Raw genomic sequence first — 22,386 nt, 5'->3', positions numbered from 1 at the left:
ATTCAGAACGGCTCGATAGAATTTTCTAGAATCAGTCTCCTTTGAATTTTCTCCTATTTCATATTCACGGCACCGGCTCCCGTGGCACAGTGGTTAGGATGATCGCTTTCGAGATTGGGTTCGAATCCTGTCACCGGCTGTGCTGTCTCAGGTTTTCCCTGGGTTTTCTCCAAGACGAATGTCGTCCCAGTTCCCTATAAAGTCTGCCCAGGACGCATACTAACCCCCTTTTCCATCTGTCCACGTCTTTACGCAGCTCATAGCCACAGTTGCTTCGCGGCGTTAACGCGGAATTTAAAAAAATATTCACGGCTAATGACAGACGCTTGGAAGGCTACAAGGCATGGCAACTTGTATAGATTGAATGTCGTCGCCCCAAGTAAGTCTTTATCGTTTATACCCGAAATGTGTGATACGTCGGAAACCGTGGGCTCTCGATTGAGGCAACCTACCTTTATGCTCAAGTTGAAATTGGTATAGGCAACAAACAAGCCAACAAGTCTCCTTTCTCAAGGTGTCTTTTTAATATGATTGTCTATTAAATAATAGTACACCGATCGCTACAGAAGAAAAACATGGAAAAAGAACACGACAATTTTGCTCGTTTTCTTTGCAGTGATTGGTATAGCAGTAAAGATAGTCATTGTTCACAGTCATATATGCAGTAGTTTCGACAGACATAGTATTGCTCAGAAATTAGATGGTTGTCGCATTGCCTAACTCTGCTGCGTAGATGTATAACATGCACAGCTAGGAAAAACACGCTGTAAAACCACGCTGTCTGAACACGAGGCCGCAAAAGCAAACAGCCAAATGGCATTGTTTCCCCTACACGTCAAATATGGCTGTATTCTAACGTTGAAGCTTTCTGTGAGTGCTACCAGTAGGTCGATTCCCCTCATATTTCGTGCCAGATCACTCGAAAAAGTTGTCTGGTGAGCTCGAATACTGGCACATGTATTTACCTTCGATTGTATTACTTCAACATGTTCAACATTTATGTTCTGAACTTTCGGCCAGGTAGCTGAAACGGCGAATGCTACGAACAATGCACCATTTCCGGCTGATTGCTTTCGCCTCGAGAAATGAAAACACAATGTTTGTTACAACGAGTGAATTGATTTAAACTAACGATGAGTATGTCATCAAAGGGCACAGCTTCCTAAGACATTTGTGGCAAAAAATGATAGTTTAAAAGACATGACACTCAATATCTGACTCCCACAGTGATTTAACGGTAATCATATATACAATAACTGTACACTTAAATAACATCAAAATCAACAATGTCAGAGAGAACACTCACAGTATCACATTATTGATGTGTTTTGATAGCAACCTGTGGCTTCAACAGCTTTATCTTTCACGCACACCGACATTTTATTACTTGAAGAGCTAGTTATGTACACACGCGCTTCATGTCATAGGACGACCCGCGAGAGGGCTTTCATGTAAGACGTTAACCAGGTGCCGCCTTACAACACGTACAAGAAGCATCTTTCCACTCGCTTCGCAACTTCAAGACTACTCCCATATGGACAACAGAGGTACATTGACTAGCAACAGTGTTTGGGACCGTCGGTTAATGTTTTATTTCTGTATTTGTCGACAAATGAACTCTACGATGATAACATACCGCCAACGTGGTAACGGATAAATCTTTATTCCTGATACAGGGTCTCAAGGAATGAAGCATGACCTGTGTTTCGCAAGGTCGGTGTAGCTAGTTTATGAACACGAAACAGGTCAACGGTTTTGTGGACAGTTCCTTTAAAACATGAGCTGCAGACGTCAAAATATCTGCCTTGTAAATCAACGCGAAGGCCATGAAGCGTGAAACAGAATTGTGAAACAGATGCACCAGTCCTGCGAAAAAAGGTCTACAGATACGCCGGCCCCACGAAACTGGTCCTAAGAGGCGAGTGTTGGTGGAATATTCGTTTCGTTTACTTTACTTCATAAACTATTGTACGCAACGGAAGTCAACGGCCTTACCCGCGATGTCAGTAACGTCTCTGAAACTATGAATGCCACGAACTATGAATGCGTGGGACGCGTACTATCATCTATTTACAAGTATATAACAGTTCTCCCTGATGAGCATATAGAGTTGTAGTATATCCAAAATGCTCTTACGAAACTACATTGTCACGGGCAAACACGTGCAACTTACAACAGGAGGTCTCACAATACGTGGGGGCGAATAAGAGCAGGTGAACCTGAAGACATGACGGGGTACCGTCGATTTTCACGCGCTTGTCAAGGAAGTACATGTCTTGATTCTGGTTCCCGACAGTTGCGTGGTGCTCCCTTCGTTGGTGACTCGAGGGCTAGGTAAAATCGAACATCGATCTGCCTAGTAGTCTGAAAACCAGCTCCATAATTTCATTCACTATAGACCTTGCCGCGTTACTCTCAAACCACCGGTCTCCGTGCGCTCACTAGCCTCATTCCCACGACTTGGACTGCCAAACTTGTTCTTCCCACTGGGATGAATACTGGTGACCGCCGTCTTTAATGAGTATGACTGACGATAACGTAACATTCTATATAATTAGTCATACGGTAAACATCTCAGTAGCGTATCAACGTTCGAAAGTTGAAGGAAAAAGAAGATTGCTTGCTTCCGCGTGCGATATGCACTGTTGTTCACGCGAAGAGTGCTGGCTGAAGCGATATCTTTTCTACAGCGGTCCCCTAGCTTGAGAAAATGAACGGGCACGAAATGAACACGAACGGACACGAAAATGAACGAAAACACATACGGGAAAATGAAGTAATTCTGCAAACGGCAGTCCACACGTACACAGTTCCTATGCCTGCCACGGGTGACGCACTAATGGCAGTGCCCATTCCTCGAATCGCATTTTTGTGTATATACTGGTGTTCAATCTAAGAATGGCAAGCCGCCCTACGCGTGTTTCTATTGGCTATAATAGCAAGCCGCATCAGTCTACGTCGCGACAGGTAACTACAGGAACAAGAGCCCTGTAGGCGGCACCTGATGGCGCTGGGGTATAACTTCTCCGGCGGATTAACACTGTTGGGTTTGACGGGCTGCATTTCGTGTCGTTCTTAGGTGGAACTTTGTTATAAAGCACTTTTACGTGCCTCGAATGTCGCTGTTTTTTGTTTGTTCGAATAAAGCTATAACCTTCTCCATTAAATTTTCCAAGCCCAACGAAGGACGAGTCGACGCACAGCGCCGGAGCCTTATCTGCGAGAGAAAGAGGTAAAAGCAAATATTAAGCAACAACGTTGGGAGCTGTACATTCTGCTGGACTTGTTGTTCGTTCTAAAGAGATGAAGGCATACAGTTTTCCTTTACGTGAACACGAGGTCTGACATTGCGTAATTTATACACGCTTATAACACTATCGGTGGTTACAGTTTGGCGACTCGTGTTACTTTACTCACACTTGATATTTGCACTACATAAGTATTGCGAAGAAATGCCTAAATTAACGCGTCATTTTAGGACTTAGATATGCGATGGCAACAATGACTGTGCATACATATTGTGTTGCTTTGTATGGAAACACAAATGTCGTAATACTGTACGAGTAATGTAACAACTACCAAGCATTCGATCAAGACTGACTGGTAGTCGTAGCTTACTCCTGGAAATTCCTTGTGTTTCACGGAAATGCACGGTCACGGGAACGTACACTACTTTCGCAACCACACACGACGAAATACGGTGACCTGTACAGCGGCGGTGAATACGACTGTGAATAATGGTGCGTCACGGCTCAGCATCAACAAGACAACATACGCAAGCTCTACTTGCCAATGAAACTGGCTAGGGCTTCCGGTTATCCACTCTTTCGCACGAGAAAAAGGTGTAACTATATTCTGTTTTATAGAGTATGCCAACTATGTGCACATCCTGGGGAGATTGCATTGGATTAAAAATATGAAGATTGTTACTTCAGAAGTACGTGTGGAGCCGGCTCCTCGAGTTGACTCGTTCCGCGTTAGGGTATACTAGTTATTAGCCGCCACACTAGTTACCACCAACTCCGGGTGGACTCGGACAATATACGCTGTGAAAATAGGTCAGCTGCTTGCGCAGCTCTCCGGTGTCCCTCTCTCCCCTGCTGTCTCTGGAAGGACCTCATTCGTCCCCCTCCCGCGGGGCGCACTTGGTTTCTTCTGCGTGAGTGGTCAAGTGATTTACCCTCTCCCCTGCGCAGCGCATGCCGAAGAAATTTAGGGGTCTTGGCTTGGTTCCGCGATTTTACCTGAGCTACTAATGAACATTGAATCGATAATTAAAAATTGTGGGAGTTTAATTAATTTAACTCCGCACCAAACCGTAACGCCGAAACGTTACCGAGGGACGAATGGTGTTCATCTTATTTGTTCATTTCCATCATTCGTTATTATGTACACTGTCTACCGTGAAAACCGGAAGCCCTAACAATAAGGCATTTTGTGCAGTAGGGTGAGGGCTACGCAGCAGTTGAAAAGTCAACTATGAACTTGGCCCTCGAAGATATCCCCCGCGACTTCAGACACGGCGCGTGTCGGATGAGGGGGGATTTCGGTGAGAGTGACCTTGAAAGACGTTCGGGTTGTGTGTGATCTTTTTTTAGTGTTCGTTTCGGCGTTTTTATATTTAAAAAAGTACTCACAACAGTGACCAACCACGAGAAGCAACGACAGGAATTTACGGACGATTCAAAGGCGTACGTTTCATATCGACAGGAAGGGGACGTTGTTATGGACCTGCCGTCTTTTCTTTTTCCAAATGTTTCTTGTTGTTTTCGTTTTAAACGATTCAGTAAGGACGACAACAACTTTCTTCTAATGACGATACTCGGTAATTCAGCAAATAAGCATGCAGGTACATGATACAGAAAACGCCGAACGAAGGTGCAATTGCCCTTGAGCTGGGACATGGTCGTTTCTGAATAGTTGAATTTCATTCTCAACATAACATATCGATATAGATGGTTGTAATATTGGTGATATATCACTGGTTTATAATCTGTAATTAAAACATATTCGGTCGTACTACACCTTCGTTGTCGAACAGTTGTCAAAAAGAGCAACGAACAGGAATTTCGTAATACGTTACTGTTGCAGGACACAACTACATGTATGCGAAAATTAAAGTGCTGGCATTATTAATTTGTTCATAGCGTTACTTCCCGATGCGTGAACGTGTTTTTTTTTCTACTTTATATCTTTGCAGTGACGGTCCTTTTCTTCCTCGAAGTAAATATGTAGTTTTGCCGTATTTTTGGAATATCCATCGCGTGAATTCAAGAACGTACATGGTGAAAAATAAAAATGCGCAAGTATGTAAAAATGACCAGCAGTTACAAAAATCCTCCACGCTTCAAAAGAGCGTATCGGGGAATGAGGATACGTTGTAACGTCACACGTCCCTCTGGCAGGGTCAATCATGCGACCCACGACGTAGCCCTGCGCAGGGTGACTGAATACTAGCTCCCTCTCTGTACAGAGGGATCTGGTATTCAGACATCTTAGTGTAAGCTGCGCGTGAGCTCGGAAGAAAGGCACGGGGACTCGTGGCATCATTCAATTGGATTGCGCAGTGAAAATTCATGGCACAGCGAAATATGGTGGACAACTGAAACAACGTTAATTGTCACCACCTTTAATGGGACGCATCGAGAAAGCCATCCATGGAACACTCTGTTCGCCATCGTCCGACAATCTACTTAGCTAATTCTTTTCGTCCGAAAAGTGCTTAGATATCAGATAGTCGGAGCGTGACGTCACTCCCTAGCAGGTGGAGTGAGAGTGAGAGGGGCGTATGCCCCTTTTCTCAAGGCCATGCTCTCAACATCAAGCGAATAGCAATTGTACTTGGCGTGGGATAATGTGGTCCACTCTAGTTTCGAAATGGACTGTCCCCACGAATGGACGCGAATCCCGGTTTATCAAAGACGGTTTATCCTGAAAATTCAATGTGTCGTACTTAGAAATAAGACGCCTGCATGACTTCCTTAAGTGATAATCACGTTGCTTCTCATGGTTCACCACTATTTGTTCTCTCAGCTGAATGCTATGTACAGTGGCTTATGAATGCACACACACTGCACAATATTCATTCCTCAGGCTACACGTAGAGCTTTCACACACACATACGAGTTACAATGTTACGCGTGAGTAAATGTTAGATGGGTTGATAGATAGATGGATAGGGCTCGGGGATGAATGCACTTGACACAAACGCTTGTATCTGTGCAAAGGACGCCTTCCGGTTAAGGGACACGTGAACAAGTCACGTGTTATGTGCATAATGAAATTGGGTCATTTACAAGTAAGAAAAAGAGACAGTGTGGTACATTCCCGCTTTTCTCTTTCAGCGAGTATAACTTGTTTTTATCCTGAAATTGATGAAATGATGTTGAAACGTTTATGGAGGTCGCGTTCCTAATATGTATCGTAAGCGTTACCGTAAAATGAGAGTAATATAACCTTCCTGATCATTAAACAGCTACGTGTATTTTTTTTTTTCATAATATTCCACCAACACTCCACTTTCTTACAAATAAATACGTCATATCCTATCTACAAAACACTGTTTGGACAATCAACGGCATGCATGTATCTTCCAAGAAGTCGCCCTCGACACAAGAATGGGGAGACGAATTGTAACATCTGGTGTTTCTCAGGATCCGAATCTCGCGTAACACATAGCGTAATAACGAGCGAAACTCAGTAACATAACGTCTAGCACCATACTTCATGGACCTGCTTTGTCACCTGACAGACCTTTAGCAGCGACGCCATGCCGAATATGTAACATTTCGATAACCATTCGTTGCCATGACAACGGGTTAAATACACGTTTAATGAGTGGTGCAATGCAATTTTGCCTATGAGGTGCACTCTTGACCGAATCTGTACTCTAGGTACTTTCGTCGAGAGATAATTTCAAACAGAGAATACGCTTTTGTTGCAGCTTCTGACGGCATCGCAAATGCTGCGGTCATTCACCTCATCCCATCGACATTCATGTTGTTGTTGCTTGACGACATGAAGGATTTGTGTACACCACCGTTAATTCCAGTATGCATTACTAATTTAAGCATCACATTCAATTATTACGGCACAATATACATAATCTGCGTTAAAATAACTGAAAATGAGAAATTATAAAAAATTTCGACAATTCCAGCTGTAGCTCATCATACTCGTCTTATAAGGTTAACTCTAGATTATTTTAGGTTAATTTTCGTTAACACACTGGACGATTTCGAGATGCCATCAGCTTGAAGGTCGCGTCCTTCGTCTCAGGACGAATAAAAATTGCTATAGGTTCATTTTTAGGTTGGTCTCCTCCCCCCTCCTTGGTCAGTTAATGCGGTGTGACAAGTAACCCATTAAGGCAATGTGTGTCTCAGCATCTTCAGCAAACTTTCCAGCAGCGAATGATATGTACGACGAAGAAAAATAACTATTACATAAGTTGCTGAATGAATGGAACAAGTAAGAAACAAGTCGCTGGAGTTTGGAAGGCTAGTGTAACCGAAATTTCAATGTCCAGCTGTGGCTGCCAAAGCATTCCATTCCTTTCGTATTCTCATAACGTCAATATTATCATATTGCACCACAGACAGCAAACATTTTCCTCTCTACCGATACGTGTAGCGCGTTACTCACGCACCTTATCTTTTCTGACCAAGTTTAACGAAAACGATTTGGCTCAACGTTTACATAATACTTGATTCTTGCACTCATTGCGCAAAGTGCACTCTTGAGCGCACAACTTGAGCCGTGCATCATAAGGGCACGGTTGCTTATTGATGGCCCTCACCACTGGTGAGGGCAACACGGAACCACACCAGATATCTATATAGTATCGGAAAATGTCAAAACGAACGCCACAACCATTAATGCGAGATTTTGACTCGAGAGATCATTGTGACACACTGTTAGCTATATAGCTGTAGACTGAATGAAAATCCGGCTAGCTTTTGTTGCCATTGCAGATCTTTAACCTGCTGACACTGGCTTACTGTTTTAACGCGTGGTAAACATACCGGAATGACACTCCAATTCGCCTTTTCAACACCAAGCAACCCAGAATCACATAACCCTATACTGTATGCGTTCCTAATACTCAGTTGTATAGACATGTAGTCCTGTTCCTGGCACGTTCCTACCAAAACGTTCCTCCTCATTCTTCCTCTTCGTCTACACCTAATATTGCTATCAAATCAGAGATCATTTGCAGACAACAACAAGTATCACGCTTGATGGAATTACATGTGACGGTTCCGAAAGTGGTACAGTGGTTGCGCAGTGATGTTCGAGGAGCTTTTATAACCAGTATTGCGAATTGGCGCCGCTGAAACTACACGATATACTGGCGACAAAGGATAGCGGGATTTTCTAAATATCTTTTTTCTAACAGTGTAGGCATTCCACAGGCAGCGAGGGTAATATCACAACCTCTCGCCGAATCTACGCCGCTTTCCATTGCATGGATCACAGCCAGTATAGGTGACTTAGCTGCTGCATGAGAGCAGTCGACGTTCCTAATATTGCTAGTATGTACAAGAACAGGCATTGCTGTGTGGGATAAGTAGTTCGCCGCATGTGTCTCAGCGACTGCTAGAGGACTGTGTCTTGTAAGTCGCCGGGTGACACTAGGTCAACTTATGTTCAGAGTTTTCTTCCTTGACAGAACGTTTGATTTCGTCATTCTGTCACAAGATGGTGGCAGTTATTTTTCGACAGGATTCTTCAACTCGGAATGTTTTCTGCCTTATCGTTGCGGGGATAACAACCTACGACATTTTTAATTGCTTTATTTTCTGTAATGTTTCTCACGTATATTAGAGCACCGACGGAAGGTGATGCTACAGTTGAAGAACTTGAATTGAACCCATAATTCAATTCAGGTTCCTCAAATACGATTCAAACGCAGCACAATGTCCACTATTCCCTTCATGTAGTTAGTGTATCAATGCAACGCATTCGAATCCCTGACAGACCTATAAGAACTTGGAGGTCCCTTTCTCCAAGGCCAACGTGGAAGAGTTCCCTCATATCGGACTTGGTCTTACCATCTTTTGGGTAATGTAATCAATCACTATTCGTCGCAATGAACTCTCACCACATTATGTCAAGCTCCGCCCCGAGGAAGGCATATGGAAAGGCCCAAGTGTGCGACCTTCACGTAAGATACACATGGCGTACCCGTGCAAGGTGTAAGGACACCAAAGTCCCTACACTTGACACCGCGCACCAGAACGAGGAGTCTTTCTGCTCTCATGCGCAGATGAATCGTGGGCTTTGTTGTCCACCTCATCCCCTCAATATCATTCTCGAACCTCGGGCGGCGAAGACATGACGTCTTCGTGTTCGTCCTGGTTTCGTGTTAGAAGTCCCGGTTGTCTTGCATATAGGGATCTGTGGCGGGTTGTTGGACGTGTTCTTCTCGCGTCTCGTAGACCGGGAAGGCCGTCTCGGCGGTGGCACCGTACGACGTCTGCCTCTGGACGCCAGCGGTAAGGGAGGACCCGTTAACCGGTGGCTCTTCTTTGAAGGCATTCTCCAGAGGGTTCCAGGATGGCCCTTCTTCTTCTCGAGGAGGCTCTGCCCAATACTGTTTCTCACCGGAGGCGAAGATGGCGTAGAAGATGACGCCACCGAAGTGGATCAAGCTGGCGATGAGGAACACTTTTTCCCACCGCGACGCGTCGTCTCCTCCGTGGAGCTGCGTAGCAAGTTGACAGACGGTTGTAGACAAGATATTTCATTTACAGGTAGACGTGAAATCTCTGAAAATTATTGATGTAATCGACAGTCTGAGTCGTCGGTACTCTTATGCCGCGATTTCGTCCCAATTGCACCCATAGTGTTTTAGAAAATTTAAATTGAAGACTACGAGAAACACCGTGTCGAAGTAACCACCAACTTCGCCCTGCTCGCCAAGTACGGCGGCAGAACTACATTGAATGTTTGTAACACTGAGTCTAAAAGGGGGACGGGGAAATGAAAGAGTCGGCTATATGTCGGCTACGTAGTCATCGGGAGTATAGCAAATCATTCTGAGGTGACGAATCAAACTGCCTGTGCTGCTGTGCTGTACCTGTAGGTATCAGTCTTTTTTTTTTCCTTTTTGCTGTCCCTGCCACGACCTACTAGATTATAAAAACTACGTCATAATCAGCAACCCCTATGAGAAGCCCGTCGCACGATCCGCTAGAAGCGCTTCACATCGGGCCGCGAGATCTACATCATGATTGGACAATGAAAATTTGAATTTTGAACGCGCAGAAGCGGACGTACGACTACCGTAGCAGACGACAGTAGCAGCTCCCTCGAAAAAGCGTAGAATGATGATGATAATCAACTCTCTTGGAGACTGAAGTATAACCGTGCCGATGAGTACCGCCACCGCTAGCCTCCAAATTGTGACACGATCGCTATAATCAGTAGGTCGTGGTCCCTGCACGCCCCAACACCCTTCCGAGGCGTTGACGCAAACGCTAACTACAAAGACTGCCAAATAGCGCACCTTTTTGTCTGTGATGTACTCCACTACGATGGGACAGAGCATGCCCGCGAGCGTGCCGACACCGTTGGACAGCCCCATGAGAATGCTGGCGTATCGAGGGGCAATATCCAAGTGATTCACGTTGAAGCCTACATTGGGAGGGAGTTACCAAAGTTTAGCGCAATGCTTCAAGGGTGTACGGAGTTATAGGAGACCACACCTGATATGGCAAATCCGCTGAAGCCTACCGCTAGTGTCAGTGCGAATATGGCCGCTGGAGTACTTCGTGTATATCCCACCACTAGTAGGAACACGGCCTCCATTCCAAATCCTTTAAAACAGAAGGACATTATTAGTATTTCACGTGAGAACCACTATACCATCGTGTACTTACCTCCACAGTTGAAGATCTTTCGGACCGCCGTTGTTGTAAGAATCTGTCGCCGGCGAAGCAAGTCGGCGAGTTGGCCACCAAGGGGAACCACGAGAGTCATAAGAAGGTGAGGAAGAGCACCCAGCAACCCTGACTACGACACAAAACATATGTCCGTTCCTAAAACAATCAACATCACTGTCCCAAAGCGAAGCACATGGTGACGACAGACATGCCAACGACGACGCGTCACTAGTAACGCGCATACAGCGCTCCAGCTAGCTAGCGGTTCAGGTTGTTCTTTCATGGATATATCATGTTACGATTGATAACGCGAATTATTCTAGCGAACATTCGGTCTAGCGCAGCTGGTTGGGCACTACGACGTCAGGTGTACAAGTGTGCTTGACGTGTTCAACTCCACTACATAGGACTAGTTTTGTTAATCGACTTATGTGCTGCGTGTGTCTTATGTTTATGTGTGTTCGCTCGTTTCCCCGATTTCTGAGATTCTCGGACCATGGCGCGATCCAGCACATAAACGCGGGGCTTTTACGATTCAGTAAGCTCACTTACGGCATCTGATATGACCACTTATGACTTTAACAGTCTCGGGCCTACAGGACCAACTCTGCCCTGCCCTGCCCTGCTCTGCCTGCTCTATTATAAGCCTTTGCCCTAATAAGTTCGTGCGCGTGTCATGCTTGGTCATCAAATCATATCAAACACAAACTGTGGCATAGGGTCCCACGGCCTAAGTGGAGAAACACATCATGACGTCATTTAGTTGTCGCTGTTGTTGTTCTGTCCAGTGATCACGAGTATGTAATATTTCTTACTTTGTCTACTTCGAAGTGGAAGACCTGTTTGAAGTAACTGGGCTGCGAAATGATGAGCAGGTAGAAGGTCCAACTTCGGCAAAAGTTGGCCACGATGATGGCGTACACGGGCAGCGATGTGAAGATGTTCTTCCACGGCGTAGTTCGAAGCTGATATGTAAGAGGTTTAAATGGCACGTTACGATATCTTCCTACTGTTCACTAGCTACACTGCCAGTTTTAGGTTCGTCACTAATTCAGAGACTATTTCTTTTCACCTCTTTGTCTCCTTCTCTCTCTCTCTCTCTCTTTTTTTCCCCTAATGGAATATCAAGTCGACCTTGCGTTTGACGGACCCTTCCTGCATATTTTTCTTGGAATAAATATGTGTTTCGTCCCCTTTCCCAGTTTAACGAAGACTTTAAAAAGAAGAAAAGAACTGGCCACACTGATTTCGAGTTGTGCACCAAATAAACTACTGTACATATATAAAAAAAAAACATTCACCCAAAACAAGAGCGACGTTTTCTTGGGCACGAATACCTCTCGTAAATTCCAACGTCCCCGTAAACAATAGTCTGATGTTTATATTTCCGAAGTTCCCAATAAACATGAACCCGAGCAATACGCTTCTTCTTGCTTCTTGTATAATCCCGTTTCAGAATGCGAATGCCCGCGTACGAATTCCACACACATTTTTCCCGCAAAAGCAAAGCCATTCCTTTATTTTAACGGATTCGGGACACTCGCCCGCATAATGTCACTTGTCACGTGATGCCAGGTGCAGCCATGTATCGCGAGAGAGTGTGGCAATGCGCGGCGAGGAGTGTATTTATATTTAAGGCGCGCTAGGGGGATTACGGTCAAAGTCGCGTAACGGCGAAAAGAGCTGTTGCATAAATCATGGCCACTCCGAAGCTTGTCGCCGTGTTACCCCGCAAGGGAGAGGGATCACAGGGGTCTCACACCCCAACGGAGTGGAAGAAATACTCTGGACACGATGTCCAGTGCTGTCCCTAAATCGAACAGGAATTATTTCTCTTGTTTTTAGAACTGAATCGGAACTGAAATTTTACGATGTAGAGTGCTGGAAACTCCGACGGTGCATATCCCCGAGCCATGGTAAGGGAAAACGACACAGGCTTCACAGATCGAGCAAAATAATAAATAATTGTTTTAATTAATTATTCGACTCTCCGCAAAATAATAAGTGCATTCACGCATGTCCTATAGCAAAGGCTTGATGAAGTAGTTCTAAAATTACATACTTTCTTCCTATATGTGATTAAAAATTACAGATTTGAAAAAGCTTTGACCTTCTCAAGTATCTCTCCTAAGAACAGTTGTTGCTTTTCAGCTTGACATACTTTCACACTTTCTTTTTTTCATATAGTACTGCTACTTACCTTACCTTTAGTTGCCTTTGCCCTAATGCGTAACTGTTACTGACTTGGTACGCTATATTACATTGCGACCTTCATCTTATGAGTTCCGAAGAAATGAAAGACAAATTGAGTTACTTGAATTCCTTAGGTCTGTACTTGGGATAACTTCGCACCCATCATACAGCTCGAATATTAAAACATTGAATCCAAACAATGTATTTCCTCGAGCTGAAAATTTGCCTAGTTTATAACTGATATCTGGTCACATATCTCTCTATATAACTAACAACCTATGTAATATAATGTCTAACACGTCTAATATATCGATACCTGATAACGTTTAAAACCTCTATTCCTGCACCTGGTTACTAACACCTTATAATTCCCTGCGCATTATTATCTATATTATTTATTTGTGTTTAGCCTTTGACATTTTATTGAATATTCCCAATTTCGTTGACACTATTTTTAACTGCATAATATTTGTCGCGTCCGTGAAGTAACCGTTTATATTCTGTCGTGAAATTCCTGCAACTTCGTAGCTCCTTTGAAAAATTTTGAAAAACCTTCGCATAGTCAGAATATAACTGACTGATCGAACAGATCATTTTTGTCGCCAGTTAGACACACACATCAATTAAATCCACAGCCCAATAATTGGTCCTGACGGTGCCAACTCAAAGGTGGTTGTGATAGTGGTGATGGTGATGGTGAGAGGGCTCGCCATTGTTGGCCTCACCATTGTTGGCCTCACAGACGTGTGCAACGTCACGACTAACGCCCTTGGGAATGTGCGTCCTGGGCCGACTTCAGGGAACTGTGCCGACATATATCTGAAAGTCCCTGCCAGAGGAAAACTCAGGAAAAAAAAACCCCAGACAGCACAGTCGGCACCGGGATTCGAAACTGGGTACCTTCCAGTCTTGCCGTGATATGGCCAGTACGCTAAATACTGAGCCACGCGAGTTGGCAACACTCTGGTAAGCAAAAGCTCAAAGTGCGTGTCTGTAAAGACCGCTCGTTCAATGACCACCAAGCAACCAACCAAACCAAAACGCCTGTAAAGGGTGCTTCACTGCACTCTTTGTCAAGGTGAGGCAAAGCTGTCTTTAGGGGTTCTGTTGTTCGTACTATAGTATACCGTACTTTTTTTTTTTTTTTTTTTTTTTGCGGATAGAAAAATTGTGCGAAACTCCTCTCTCCCGTGTTTCTCGCGCAAATGTTTTGCGAGGCAAAGAACTTCACTCAGAAGTGAAATTGAAGTGAAAGTGCCTTTGGATGTGAAATGTTCAATAAGGCGCAATGGGGTGCCATTATTTCCTGGAGACATTGTGAAGGCTTGGCGGAAACTGCGGGTGGCGTCAAAGTGAATTTCAACACCGGCTCCAACGTGTGAAGCGGGAAAAGAGCCACCCATGGCAGAAAACAACGCCTTCATAACGATGGTCAACCCTCCCTGTAACTGGAACATCTTCCGCCGTTATTTCTACTAAGCGCCACCAAGGTCCGCAATGGCGTTCAAGTTAACTCTGATGCGAGCTGTACAGTGAACGCGCTGCTCTACGTCTGATGGTGCGACTAACGCAGTCGTGTTCATAACCGGCGTTACTACCAAGTTTTCAAGAACATTTAACGCGGCAAACGCAGGGAAACGCGGTATGGGCCACGCTTTTTAAGCGACCGCTATGAACGTGTACTTTTTTGGCGCACAGTGGCACCATCTAAACGGACATCAATATTATGAACGTCGCGTGTCTGCGAAGCGTCTGAAGCCTCCCTGTAACAAGCTCAGTTAGATTAGCTAGCTCTTTTAGCTATCTTCACGTGCAATCCGATTTTCGCAGCACCCTCCCATTAACACTTCCCAAAAGATCTTAGTAGTTAATACACCCCCCCACCCCCCACAAAAAAAAGAAGAAAACAGAAAGAAAGAAAAAGACGAACTGCCAAAAAGCCAGGAGATACGGGTGTCGTAACCTCCCCTACAGATTTGCAACATCCCTGTGCTACGGAAACCCTGCGCAACTCCCCGCGTATAACGTCTTTCACGATGTGAGTCTGCACATGATCAAACCAAACATACATGCCAACTTCGGACACAATACAGCACGCCGCGGTTCCCTACGGCTGTGCAACACGAAACGTTACTTGGACGACACTTGGAATATGGCTTTAGCGGGAGAGTAGGCAGTCGCTCCATGAAGGATTGGGCACCTCGTCTGAGGCAGGCCATCGACTTTGCTCCGGCTAAGTCTAAAGAGTGGGACGCGGGGTCGAGAAAAAGCCTCACAGTAATATTTCATCGTCCGCAAAAACCTTTCACAGCCAATAGATGTTCTACGCTTCATGCTACTACTGGTCTTCTTCACGGTCTAACCCCATTCGGCGCGTGTATTTCTTTTTCTTTATTTATTTGTTTGCCGGACTATCTACGCAGGCTTCTACGCCTTTGCTTTTACACCAAGTGAGAGGCGTAGTTATCGAAGGGGGGATAAAAGAGCAGTCGTCTGGGAGTCTCGGTCTTGCAGTTATGTTGGCTATGCATGTAGAGTAAAACATGATTATAGCGCGTGACGCGGTAACGCTGTGAGACATGGGTTAAGTAGGCGTATAAAAGCATAAGGCGTTGGATGAAGATACTGACTGATAATGGCTTGCTCAATCGGCTATGAAACTGGAATAAACAATGTTTCAGAGTGTTCTGACTGTTCAGACGTTTGTGTGTGTATTTAGACGCAAGCGAACAGTTCGATGAATTAAAGGGACAGTGTTGAACCGTGAATAGATCTAAAAATTAAAAATGCGGTGCACTGTAAGTTACGTGTTGATACTTACGCAGATATTCATACCGTGCACGATAGTTGTCATTGAGAGAGTGTGAGAGAGACAGAGCAGCAACAAACAAATCATAAGCGTCTGAATATCAGGATTAATGGAGCTTAGGTACATCTGCGCTTGTCTCATATATTGCCGCAGGGGCTACAGTTTCAGCATCCATACTTTACACTCTTCAGTGAAGTGGAACGTCGCATTATATTCGTGCGATTAGCTAAAATAGTCGAGGCTGCGCACCTTGTCTAACGGAAAGGCTGTGCGGAAGATCCAAGGTTTTTCTTTCAATGTGCGCGTTTGTATTTTTGTAAATATGTAAGCTAAATGTATGCTGCACCCTTTCTTCGTAACTCATAAATTGTACGTGACGTATCTTTAACATATATTCTTACCGTGGGTGCCACCTGGTTGACTTGACCTAAGCTGTTCTCTATGTAAATCTGTTCCGCCTGAGTTATGGTCGGATGGCGTGCCGGCTTCTCGAATGATAACCACAGCCAGAACATGTACCAAGTTACACCGAATGCTCCTACAGACAAAATGAGGAAGAAGAAAAAACGAACATTAGTAAGAAAGCTTCTTGAAACGCCGTGGAAAGAATCTATCGTACACGTACCGTAGAAGTAGAAGCATGCCTGCCAGCTCACATAGTCGGTGAGAATACCTGAAAGTGGTAAACCGACGACGGCGCCGGCGTAGGAACCTGCAAAGCAGAGCAAAGAAGAAAAGGCTGCATTTTTGGGCATCGTGCATTTCAACTTGCGCTATCCTTAACTTACGTTGCGGTAACTTTATGGGGCCATAGTTGGCGCTCCTATAAAACTATGAACGGAGCTATCGTTTTAACAGCACACTCTGCGGTTTCTATTCAGGATGCAAGGAAGGTTTCAGTGGCCGTAATCAGTTATCTCCGTTTCTTTCCGAACGAAAAGAGTTGCACTCGTGCTGCGCCAGTCTTGCACCAGTTCTCAAATACATGAGAATGCACTTCTTCAACTAGTTCAGGAGGCGAAAAGAATGGCCTTTTTATCTCCGAGTGGCACAACTCACTTCCTCACTATTTTCATTCCATATGTGAGAGGGGCGTAGCCAGAAATTTTTTCGGGGAGGGGGTATCTTTATTTATTTATTTATTATATTACTTTACTACACCACATAAGTGGTATTAAGTAGTGGAGAGGAGAGTACATTCCATCAATTTTACGAAGCAATCTCACTTGAGATGAATAATACAGAATAGTATAGATAGCATGTACACAACTTTCAATAATATCACGCACTAAGACACACCGATAAATCGTTGGGAAAAGTAACATTAGCGCTGGTCACGTGGGAGGTCATTCCATTCATTTGTAGTTCCTGAATTCCTGAACACAATGAATTCCTAAACACAGATGATCCAAAGAGATATGATTTTATCTTAAACGGGTGGTCCAAACGTTGCGACATAAAATGAGGCCGTGATATATAATTGTTTCGCGAAATGCCAGATTGATCGAGATAGATGTCACGAAGAAGTTTCAAACGCTCCTGCATCCTACGCCTTTCGAGTGGTGTCCATCCCAGCCTGACTTTCCAATCAGTAGACTGTACGTAAGGTGAATAATTATTAGCTACAAATCCTGCAGCGTGGTTTCTATTTTTTCTATATTCTGCATCAATCCAACTTCGGAAGAGTCCCATACTGCACTGGCATATTCTAAGATTGGGCGGACATACGACTAATAAACTGTTCCTTTAATTTCTTTAGGTGCTGCTTTAAGTTTGTGAAGGAATCCTGTAAGGAGGATTGTAAGAAATCCTATAGTCTTACTAGCGCTACCAATAATTCTATCAATGTTGTTCCTACCATTACGCGGCAAAATGAGGATCGCCAGCCAGTGGTGATCACATTTCTTAAGCGTTCTAGCCAATCAACCTGAGCCACCGTAAAGAAATGTCGCTATACATCCAAGGTGGCCTACATTTCTTGGGCTCCCGTAAGTTCCCCAACTCGCTACGCCCTTGATGTGTGGTTACTCTTTCCCGGATCCCAGCTAGATTGTGTATTGTCTGCGGAACAGCCTTGATGCTAGAGGTCACGTAGGAGGCATCGTCTAGTAAGTGCAACGTTAATTGAACGATACTTGGTTCTTACCACAAAAGGCCAGTGTGGCCAACCGACTCCTTTCGAGTGGAGGCGCCCAATGCCGCCAGATGCCGTGGCAGGCGGGATACGTCACTCCCTGCGGACAGAACGATTGAAGCACAAATGATCCCAGAGCACCTTTTGTTTGGCTTGTAAAGAAAACTAGTCTGTAACATTGTAGGAGAAACATAGGCTCGAAAATGAGGCGGCGTAGAAATGAGGATGACAAACCCTGGGATACATAGTCGTACAAAATGTACGAGCGCAGCGCATAATCCTCTTGTGTAAGAGAGACTTGAATCTCGAGGGTCAAAAAGCTGCTTCCTCAATAATGAAGCCCGACCGCTTCTCAAAGAGGTCGCCGTTGTCGGCCCCACAGAGGTGGCCTACCTCACGACTAACGCAACCGGTCGGTAACTCGACCGGTAATGGTAATGGTACTGTGAGGCTACACGTAAGGTTTGTCTGCGCAGAACTCGATCGGTAGTTCTCGTTAGCAGCCAATAGAAACTGTTCCGCTGATCTGACGTCACCACACGCGACGAGTAGCTGGGACAGATCGCCGCCGCTGCGTGCATTTTTGTAAACTAATTTTCTCAGGAAGTTTGCGACTCGCAAAGAAACTACACGTAATTACTAGTTACTGGTCTAGTTAGTTCCCAAAAGGAAATATTTTGCGTGACAGCATAATAGTAGATGTTCGAAGCGGCTTCCATGCTCCTTCAGAACACGTCGATAGCACAAAGAGGCACAGGAAAAGTGCAAGATATGAAACCGCTCTAACGTCAAGACATGCCTTTCTCACAAAGTGATTCAGAAAGCCTTCCTTCGAATCAACGATAAAGCACCGATTCTAATAGCGTCCTCGATAAACTTGCTCCGGAATTGCCCCGGAACCACGGTGGTGCGTGGCGCTCTACACTGGCGGTGCCCTGGGCGGAGGCATTATCGAACATGAAACTGCACCGCACTGGTGGATCTCGTGGCTACTATCGTGCGCAATCTAGAGATCTGTGCTCGCTGTGGATCGTAGGCTGCGCGACCAGTAGCGAGCGGCACCTGGCGAGCGGCACCGATCGAATGTCATGCTGACAATGGCTGTCTTCTGCAACTTGCCCGGCTACACCTGGCTACTTGCCGCTTTCGCCTTCCTCCATGCTTCCAGCAATCGCGATGTTTCTTGGCATTGCACTCTGGCGCTCGGCCGATTTTCTCGGTGTGGGTTCGGGGCAACTCAGTGCTGCACTGAACGGGTGCATTCCTTTAATCGAGGACGTTCAGTGCGCACCAGTGCAGTTTATCGAGGATGGCAAGTCGCACCTGGGCGCACCGGTGCAGTTTATCGAGGACGCTATAAGTTACATGTCTGGTGACCTTCGCACGAACGCCATGAACGTCCTTCCAAGGAAATGGCGTGCAACTCCGAATAAATTTTGTGGCATCCTTATTTCAGAGTGCTCCGTCTAGAATGGTAATACGAATTCTAATTTCCAGCGTGTCTGATACGCCCTTGCCGAGCAACGCAACATTTGCACTCGTGTTGACAAGGATGAATAACAAGTTGTAAACAGTACATGTGATGCTCACTACAGAGTGTAACGTATGATAGTCACTGCCATATTGGTGAAACTCACAAGAAATAAAGCTACAGGCGCCCTTTTGGGCAGCCACCAAGTTCCAACTCACGCTCAGTCAGTTAAGATGAAGAAGAAAGCGAGCATTGTCTGAGGCTTGTCTGTAGTGAGTCGAACCGAAGAATGACACGTGAACATCAGAATATGTGATCCGATGTGTTCTGGAATGACTACCAAAAAGATTTCATCATAGCATCCAAGGCACGGAGGAACGATATAGCCCGTCTCACTCGCCCCTACCAATGTATTGCCCAGACCACTTTCCTGCAGTGACCGCTCAATAGATCAGTTTTTTTTTTTTTTTTGCCCTCTCCAGCGAGCTGCCTCTTTTAATTTAGATCTTGCTACAACACGATTTGCCGAGACTAGATGCTCATTTCGTTGAGACGTGCTTGGAGATGAAAACAAGATGGCCCTGATCAATGGCCGACAACCAATCAGAGGTCCCCTGGAGAATTAGCGGAAGGTCCAACCACCAGGTTGGTCATTTCGCCTCTTCCTTTATTTGGTACCCAAGGGAGGCCAACATCTCTTTGCCGAATGCAGCTACCTTTGCTTTTGCTTCCGCACAAGTGCTTCCGGTGTCCCGCGCGCTTCAACCTGATTGGGTGCTCCGCTACCGGAAGGTATAGGCAACTGATGCAATTTCTCCCTCTCGTATTGTTGGACGGAAGAGTTTCACTATAGTGTCAAGTAGGAATGACGTTACCTTCGTCTGATACTGGCGCAAATAGAATGTGTACTGCCTCGCCTGGCCCATCGGAGCCCGAATAGCTCTACATAATTGATACGGGAGCTTGCACTGCTCTCTCCATTTACAAGAGAGACTTGCAATATGAAGACACTGCTAGCTCGCTGAGCCAAGAGTAAGTTGGCTACCAACTTCTTCCTCGAGCTATATTTTCTTTTGCGACATGAGATGACAATGACACGTGCACCACAGAAACCATACGACGACATATTATTTTACATGGTTAATATCTACAAGGTGATGGCGCAAAATGTTTCATTCGACGCATCTCTTCCTAATTCTTATTTTAATTCGTAAAGCCATACCTGGCGTTATTTTAATTCGGTGCCTACATTCTAAAGATATAACTTCACCGTATAGATCAACCTCAGAATGATTTGGTTCCCTTTCTCGATTTGTTGAAAACGAGAGCCGTACGCCTTTCGTGCCAGTACTTACGTACTGGCACGATACTTACTTTTATTATATTGTACAGCCTTGTTGTAACGAAGTGAACGGGACCGAGAAGAATTCAATATTAGCGGACAGTTGGATATAAGCGGACGTCTTAGAAAAACAGTGATGGCAGGGAGTTTTAGGGATTCCGACTCCTTATAGCTGTCAGTCAATCAGATAAACAACAACTTTATTTTTGGCTTTGAGAGTGAGGAGGTTCATCGCCACAGGCGATACTCTACCCCATTGCTGGTGGGAATGTGGGGAATAAAATAACGAGCCCCTTCATAATAACGATCCAAGTCGGAAGAATAATATGCTCCATATCCTCAAGAACACCACAGTGGCAGCAGGTGGGAGAGTCAACTTGTCTCAAGCGGTAACGCCACTGAGCTATAAAGGCCACATCGAGGCGCGTTTGGTGGATTCCTTCGATATCAGCAACGTCAGCAACGTCAATCAGATATCAGCAACGTGATGTCAGCCATTCTAATGGAATCAGGTAATTGGTGTATCATGTTTCCGGAAACGTTATTGTGAAACGTTCATGTTCTCCTAAAACTCCCTACTATCCTTGGAAGCGCAGTAAAAAACTGCGGGAGGAAAAAGAAAAAGAAAGGCCATTCCAACAAAGAAACAAATCTTGCCGATGGACACTTTGGCAGTCCTTTAATTTGGGGACAAAAAAAGATAAGGAGCATGTGAAAGACAGACGTGAGGAGGTTCTGCCGTTCGTGCTGAAAGCGGAATCGGCGAGCACTGCAATTCGAAGGAATTCGGTATATCAGAGGATACGTTACCCAAGAAAATAGGTACTACGAATTGATAAACTTTCGGTTACGAATGTGAGTGCAGCAATAAGGGGGTGTTCATAGCAATTATATCAATTCATAATAGTAATTCCACGTCCGACTAACCTTGAGCTGCTACCTCCTTATTTAGACCAATGAGGTCGCTCCACTGACAATAGGAGCGAGAGGGAAACTGAGGAGCTGAGCAGAGAGCTTATCTATTTGCATAGCGTATGCGCCTTACGTTCTTCTTCGTGTAGCGAACAGAAGTTCACCATCGAGAAACTAGAAATCAAAAAGAGACCAGAATGGACTTGCCTCAACGAGTCCTTGAAGGATTCTCACAACCATGACCATAGAGAAGCCGATTTTGGCCGCTCCAGGGATGAGCATATTCAGGAAAGCCGACACCGCGATTGCAGTGCCGAACACTCTGCGCAATTATTAAATCAGTTAAGAGACTGCCTAACCGATATTCAGTCCTGATAGAGTATCACTCACCTGTTGGCAGGGTACTTGGCAGCAAGGAAGCCGCCCGGTATCTGAGTGATGAGGTACCCCCAGAAGAATGAAGAGTCAATGACGCCAATCGTCTCTGGGGACCAGTCAAACTCCGCTTTCTGTGGAACAATGAAAAAAATTACTGGCGACTATGCCGCAAAATTGCTCAGTAGGAGAGTAGTCTCAGTTCGAAATGTCGGCGGTTCCTCAACAGATGCTTTTCCTTCAGTCTAACTAGATTTCCTGTTG

General features: G+C 45.0%; 1 protein-coding gene across 1 annotated transcript in view; it reads right to left on the bottom strand.

Annotated features, from left to right (window-relative positions):
* Nucleotides 1–510: 510 nt before the first annotated feature.
* LOC135395174 (vesicular glutamate transporter 2-like) overlaps nt 511–22,386 on the bottom strand; it is a 29,797-nt gene continuing 7,921 nt past the window's right edge. Inside the window, exons 3-12 of the mRNA XM_064626414.1 lie at nt 22,138–22,256; nt 21,955–22,069; nt 18,035–18,122; nt 16,514–16,600; nt 16,290–16,426; nt 11,702–11,851; nt 10,884–11,016; nt 10,710–10,820; nt 10,511–10,638; nt 511–9,706 (exon numbers count right to left, since the gene is read on the bottom strand). Of these exons, the coding sequence (XP_064482484.1) occupies nt 9,368–9,706; nt 10,511–10,638; nt 10,710–10,820; nt 10,884–11,016; nt 11,702–11,851; nt 16,290–16,426; nt 16,514–16,600; nt 18,035–18,122; nt 21,955–22,069; nt 22,138–22,256 (1,407 nt within the window). The 3' untranslated portion in view covers nt 511–9,367. The remainder of the gene's footprint in view (nt 9,707–10,510; nt 10,639–10,709; nt 10,821–10,883; nt 11,017–11,701; nt 11,852–16,289; nt 16,427–16,513; nt 16,601–18,034; nt 18,123–21,954; nt 22,070–22,137; nt 22,257–22,386) is intronic.

This window comes from Ornithodoros turicata, chromosome 5 (genome assembly GCF_037126465.1).
Source record: "Ornithodoros turicata isolate Travis chromosome 5, ASM3712646v1, whole genome shotgun sequence".
Classification (NCBI taxonomy): Eukaryota; Metazoa; Arthropoda; class Arachnida; order Ixodida; family Argasidae; genus Ornithodoros; species Ornithodoros turicata.
The sequence above is the reverse complement of the archived record's forward strand: the minus strand, read 5'-3'. Positions and strand labels throughout refer to the sequence as shown.